Raw genomic sequence first — 7176 nt, 5'->3', positions numbered from 1 at the left:
TGAGGTTGTTTTGAGTTGACATGTCAGTCAACTTAAATGTTATGTTTGTCATGAGCAGTCAGACATTTGAAGGTGACACTGGTTGTATGTTGCCAAATGTAGCCCGATGCAATTCTTATCTTCTTCTTTTTTCCACAGATGACACACAAAGATTTAGATGCATTGCCACATGAATGTGTTGACAAAAATAGGAATGGAAGTGTAGGAATGTAAAACAAGCCTGTGGTCATTTCAAGTTGCAATGGCTGCATGATTTTTCATTTTGAGATCTGATGTTTTGTTGACTGCAAAAAATCTTGTAAGTAAAATGAATATGCAGTCTTTCATAATAGCTGTGTATGTGAGTGACCTCCAAATTGAAATGCTTAATACACACAGATACCATAATAAAAAAAATTAAACTATTATAGAATGATTTAATATTGTTTATATAACCCAATGCAGTTGGTTTCAATGCCACACTGCCTGTAATAAACTCGACAGACTCTTCTATAGATTCACTGTGGAGCCTTTGCGGGTTCAGCGGACGTGGCCGTCAGGGGGCAGACATCAGTTGGTGAGCTGTCTCGGAGAAACGTGGCTCTGGTTTGCTCCACACCAGCAGCAATTACAGGCGCACAGACGCGCAGGCAATAGTCTGATGGGATGGATTAGAGAGAGACAAAAACTAGGCAGGCACAATCGCAAATAAGTCATAATAGTATGCTTTAAGATTAAAACAAATACAACAAAGTAGAAATAAAATAATGTTTCTGTGTGTGAAGTCTGGATCAAAAAGTATGATGTGGTTATTTAGAGCCTTAAAGTAGTAGAAGGAGCGGGAGAAGAAGAGCCGGCTCCTCATCCTAAAAAAAAAAAAAGTGCCACCAATAAATTCAGACAAGCAGCTGTGATGCATTCAGATGTTTGTTTGAGTACGATATTATTTTTTCCCCCTGATTTTTGTGTTATTAAAGAACTGAAGGGGAAGCCAGGGGGAAAGAGGGAGGCAGAGTGAAGGAGAGAGGGAGAAAGAGAGAGTCTAGTGTGGTAGCCAGAGGGCGGTGGCATTTCTCTCTCTCTGCGTAAACGGAGAGACTGGAGAAGGAGAGAGCGCACGGAGAGAGGAGCAGAGCATAGTGGCAAGACACGAGTCAGAGGACCCCGTGGTTGTTTCCACCAGCTCTCTGTTTCTCACAGCTCAACCTGCGCCGTGTGAGACGGGACTTAAGACATCGGGACTACACAGCCTGTACACACCTACCCACCTTTTGGCTTTGGACTCGTTTGATTAATCAGCAGATCCTGTGCCGGTGGAGGGGGGTGGTTTTTTTCCCCTCCTCATTTAATCTCTCCACCGTGGACCGAGGAGTTTTTGCGTGTTTATGTGTTTTACGCGTTGCAGGTAATGGGGAAAAGTGGACAGAGAAGTGGAATAGGACACAGTGGTTGCAGCTTGGTGAGGATGTGCACCACGCCGGGGATCCTGGTTCTCCTGGTGTTCGCACAGCCAGGAGTCGGCCAAGGTAAGGCGGGAGAGCGCGTCTTCTCTCAGACCTTTTTTTTTTTTTTTTTTTTTTTTTGAAACACCTTAATTGTTTGAAAGCGGCGGAGCTTCTCCTTCATCGCTAAGATGACAGCAGCGGTATGTAGGCGGAGAGGCAGAGGCAGCTCCAACCCGAGGAGATATATCAGCTACTTTTTTTCTGCTTTGCTGTATTTCCATTTAAATTGAGCTGGTGCTGATGGTGCTTCACGCTCGGCGTCTTCAGGTGGAAACCCACTGTATCTGCGCATAGAAAACTGAAAGGCAAAACTCGCAGTCCACGTTCCCCCGCTATAAACCACTTAGAGTATCGATAATTTATGAAAACTAGCTCGCGGTGAATTCAGTGAAGGAGGGATACTATGTGTGAGTGGGGACTCCACTGGATAATGGGTAAATAAATAAATAGCAGTAAATAAATAGGCTGCGAATGTGCGAATGCTGCGAAACTCAGGAGACACGCAGAGGAGGGGGTGGACTTTTAGGTCCATGTCCGAATTCGATAATCCAGAGGCTTTGTCGTTAAAATAGACGGACAAATCAACACCGAGGCTGCAGTTAAATCAAGGTGAAAACTAAAGGGAAGGACTTGGGAGTCCACGATCAGGCGACTGATGTCTGATCGCAGAGCACTTAGCTAAATAGAGGCGACGCTTCACTGCTCCGATTGGAAAATTGATCAGAAAGTCACAACACTCGGAGCAGCCAGAAGTACGTACACACACACACACACACACACACACACACACACACACACACACACACACACACACACACACACACACACACACACACACACAATTTCACAACAACAGTAGGAGCCCGCAGAACGAATATACCCCAAACCTGAAGACAAAATACCATCAGATCACCATCATCATTATCATGTGAGAGTCCAAAGAGCTGCGCGCACACATGTCTAAGGCTGTAATACGACCACGCTGTTAAAATGATAAGCTGTTGTGTATTCACACTACACGCCCCGAGTGAAGCATAACAGCAATATTAAAGTGATATTTCTAAAGAGTGACTGCGCAGCCACACCAAAGGCTGATGTTAGCGGAGGATATCGCAGGGTCACAGACTCAATGAAGCCCCAAAGTAAGCAGCCTAACTTTCCACCATTAAGACGTTTCTATATTACAGGGCATAGAGCTCTCGGGGATTCACAATATAAGAATAAGCTGCTCCTCAGAAATGCTGAAGGGAAGAGACGGTCCTACTTCTCACTCTCACACTCTGCGTGACCTTCTCAGAGAGAGAGCTTGTGCCTTGTTAATGTTCATCTAAAAGCATTAGTGGCCAACCTCTCTGTTGTTTCACCAAGCTGATTAATTCACCACACTTTTCCTGTGTATAGTCTCAGCAACCTAAGCTTGACCTTATCATAGCAATTTATTGTGGATTTCATCCCTAATTAAGTATAATATTCTAATGTCCTATCAGGATTCAGTCTTATGGCTGTCTCCATTATATACGCTCCATTATACAACTAATATTCCTCTTGAAAGCCTCTGAAAGCATTTTGTGACTTAGGCTACCTCAGAATGTAGTCAGCAAATTGGTATCAACTTCACTGACTGACCCAGGTTTTTTTTTTGTGCTGAATAAATCCAGTAATTGGACATGATGTTGCAGCCACCTTTTTCTCTTGTTGCCTTGGGGAACAGCTTTTCAGCAACTCCCACCAGTATTCATTATGACTGTTCTCTATTGGTTTATTGTTAAATCAATACATTGCAATTTAGGAACACGATTTGAGCAGACTTTCACCCTAACTCTGATAAATCGCACCTTGCCACTGACATGCGACTCAATTTGACTTGTGTGGAGCAATCTGTAATTGAAAAACAAACAGTTGATGCTTTTCTGACAGATGAAACTCATTCAGACCCTCGCCCTACCTTTCTTTAAAGGTTTACATTTCTGTGGTTCTCCTCTCTCGAGCACCCCTGCTTTGTCATGTTTGTGTCTGTTATTCCTCTGCTCCAAACAACTTGACTCATGTCTGTGAAGTCGTTTCTTTGTGTGCAGGGAGTCACTCCATTAGTTGTTCTGTTGAATGGGGCAAAACACACAAACACGTCGTTGACCTAACCGTGGGGGGAGTGGGCTGCTTTGTGTACATAGCTGATCCTCTCTGTGCATCAGTGCTGGAATCAACTCCCTATTGTCTCAGGCAGAGAAACTTCCTTCACGTTACAAACTCTGTGTTTCTGTGTGCTTCTTTTGTGTCTTTGAATGGGAAACACAAAGAATTGTTTTTAACCACATTATTCTGCTGTTTAGTTCTGCTCATGCATGCTTGAGTGTCTTGTTGCCTGCAGTTTCACTCCACTGTGGAATATGTGGTTTGGTTAAGTTTAGCAGCAGAGTATGTTCCTGAGGTCGTGACTAATGATGTTCTGGATGATGGTGTTTGTGGAAATGATGCGGTTGCTGCTGAAGATTGAAACCTAATAATAATAATTAATGAGGACCACTATATATTTTAATCCACATAGAGTTACACACAGGATGGATTCAATCCGAGTCTTTCTGCTTTACATCCGAGGGCCTTCTAAGCATTTCATAATGAACTCTCTCTTTTTCATTTTCTTAGCTTAAAGTCATTTAGTCTGGCCATGTAGATATCTTCCTGCTAACTTTGCAGAACTATAGAAACTGTGATACAAGAATCTTTTGCATGGACAGACACACACTCATGCACTCACTGACATGTGCACATACAATAAGAGGTGAGTGTCAGTTGAGATCCTATCAGGGCAGCTCGAGTACGTGTGTCAGCCTTCCCGTGAAGTCCCACCCACAAGCCTTTGGGCCTATTACAAAGCCATTTTCTAACCGTCCTTACATTAGATCTGAAATAAATGGGTGTTGAGATAATTCGACACAATAGGAAAGTCCCGTTGTTTACTGTATAATGAAGGCTAGGCTGCGGTGTATCAAGCTTCTACAGTTCAGCTGATATACTGTCAGACATTTGTTGTGTTCCTGGTTCTGGTTACAGACCTTCATATTTCTGTGGTATGTTATATTTTAGCTCCATAGCTCCCTATTCTGTAAATTTAACACACTCCTCTATTCTGGGATCTGTTTTAACTGAAAATATATACCTTGAGCTTCACAGCTGATTTAAAACAGCAGCTTTTGAAAGAAATGCGGCGGTGTGTATCCGCTTGTGTCGAAGCTTGTGTGTCTGTACAGGTAGGTGTTGGTGTGTAGGTGTATATTTGTGAACCTGATGGTGCAGAGGTGTAAAGATGTACTCCAAGTGCTGCTGTGAGGTGTGTGTGTGTGTGTGTATGTGTGCGTTCAAAATCTTGGCAGCTTTGGGATGTTCTCAGAGAATTCCTGTGGTGTGTGTGTGTGTGTGTGTGTGTGTGTGCGCGCGAGTGCACTAGCACTTTGGGTGGGTGGGTGATGGTGTGATTTCGTACATGTGTGTGAACTTGGCATTATTACAGTGCTCCAGCAGAGCTCACGTTGCATGTGTGTGAATGTGCGTGCACACGCTTGGCATTATGATATTGTCAGTGCTCCCATGCTGTCTTCCATTATGCTCTGATCCTGTCCCATGGTGCACTGCAGCCATCCAGGGTTCAGTGCTTGTAGGGGGACAGCTGGGAATTATTGCAAACTAAATAGGCCAACTTGATTGGCTGTACTACTCCAGCCAACACATTCTGATTGGCTGTGCAGGTTTTATGTGGTAAATTTGATGCTGTTTCTGTATCAGAGCGAGAGAGGGAACGGATGAATGGATGAGGAAGGGAGAGATCTCTCTGGGTGGTTTGTACCAGCTTTGATCACTCCACTAGGGCTTGACAAGCTGACTGACTGCCACACACACACACACACACACACACACGCGCGCACACACAGCAAGATATTTCTTCGGTCAAACAATGCTGCATTCTGTCTGCATTCTCTGTGTGTGCGTATGTGAGCGTACTAATGTGTGCGTGGGTGTGTGTGTGTGCGCACGCGCTTGGACAGGCGTTCACGGGTGTGTGTGAAAGGAAGTCTTTGAATGTGTCTGGGGTTGTTTTGTGTAGAAGACCCTCCTGCTGCTAGCGGCAGCATAGTGATGGCAGATCCCCCTTGCCCTCTCTGCCTTCTTTTTTTGTCCTTGCTTACTCATCCATACATTTCATAGACTCTCTCTAGAAGTGTGGCCAGTGATGAGACATTTTTCTACTCACGGTTTCCTCTCGTTTCTATCTATTGTTTTGTCATATGTTCTGTTAGCTGCTGTCTTTGCGAGTTTTTTCTTTCCTTCCTATCAGCCTTGTGGGTTCATAGGTCAACTCAATAGATTTTATGTAAAAAAAGAGAAAAAGGCACTCTCTTTAAATCAATAAAAATTCCTTTATTTATATTGTCACAATGACATATAAATAAATACATTTTATTGATTTAAAAACAGTGCCTTGGAGTTTTTCTCTGTTTTTACATCTCCTATATCCCTCTCCACAGAGCACCTCTAATTGAGGAAGGAGTCCTTGAAGCTCTCCTTTATTTTATGTTGGATTGTCAAAATTCTCCACCTTGTCTTGTCAACCTAGAGCTCTGTGCATTTTACGAATGGTGGATTTTGCATACACATAGCAATTACAGCTCAGCTTATTGCAAGAATCAAGAGGCTGAATGGGGGCTGTGTGTATAGCGGTAGAGAACTTTGCTGGCGTGTTTTCTTCTTTGAGGAAAGGCAGAAACCAAGTCTGCTTTCTGAGCAAGCGTGGTTTTCAAAAGGCTGTGTCGACAAACTGCGTCACTCCACTTGCACCATTTACTATCTCTCACTCTCCGCAGGGGAAAACCCAGGATAGAACATAAGAATGCGTCCCTGTGTGTGAGTGTGTCCAACTGAGCCTGTTTGGTTGTGCATTCGTGGCCGTGAGCGTACATGTTTACAAGAGAGACGGCCAGAGCAAGAGAAAAGAGGGAAAAGGGAAAGGAGAAGCTAAATGTTCTGAAACTGATTCCCAGCGTCTCCTGCTGTTAGGCCTAATTCCTTCTAGAGTTTCATGTAAAGATCTGGAATTATGAATTTTTCATGGCCTGCGAAACCTAAGGCCTCATTTGGGGCTCTCATTTCCAGGCTTTTTGTTTTACTTAGTTGTGTGTGCGTGTCTGTGTGTGAGTGGGGTGGGTGTTCTGAGAGAAAGCCGTTTGTTCCCAATCAATGGCCTACTATATAGTTCCCACTGGTCCCATGCAGTCCTGCGCTGCAAAAAAAGAGAAAAAGATAGGCCCATTTCAATGTTTTTATCACAGACATAGACAAACACTGAGTTCATTATCTGTAAAGTAAAACACATCTAATACTATGTAAACCCGATAGAACATTCTAGTAAGTCATTTGAGGTTAATATTTTATTTTAAATCAGAACAAGTTGCTCAAGTTGCAATATAGTTAAATTAGTCTTTTAAGCCGCATCTATGAAAAATTATCTTGCAATTTTTTTTAGTGAACTGTGAAGAGAAACTGGGCATCTTTGATTCCCACAATAAACAGTTGGACTCAGTGAACCGCGGCCACCGAGTGCCAGGCCACAGATTTCTGTACTGTTGTCCATCGTCTCAATTCCTCTCTGCTGTCATTTGTTCCCACTCCTCTCTCTGACTATCTCTCGTTTTCTCTGTCC

At 43.5% G+C, this 7176-nt stretch overlaps 1 protein-coding gene across 1 annotated transcript in view; it reads left to right on the top strand.

Moving 5' to 3' along the window:
• The first annotated feature begins 1138 nt into the window (after positions 1–1138).
• LOC310990926 (netrin receptor UNC5C-like) overlaps positions 1139–7176 on the top strand; it is a 192034-nt gene continuing 185996 nt past the window's right edge. The window contains exon 1 of the mRNA XM_083978488.1: positions 1139–1505. Within this exon, the coding sequence (XP_083834614.1) occupies positions 1388–1505 (118 nt within the window). The 5' untranslated portion in view covers positions 1139–1387. The remainder of the gene's footprint in view (positions 1506–7176) is intronic.

The sequence above is a fragment of the Trachurus trachurus genome (genome assembly GCF_905171665.1).
Source record: "Trachurus trachurus genome assembly, chromosome: 9".
Lineage (NCBI taxonomy): Eukaryota > Metazoa > Chordata > Actinopteri > Carangiformes > Carangidae > Trachurus > Trachurus trachurus.
Note: the sequence above shows the minus strand (reverse complement) of the source record. Positions and strands in the feature narration are given on the sequence as shown.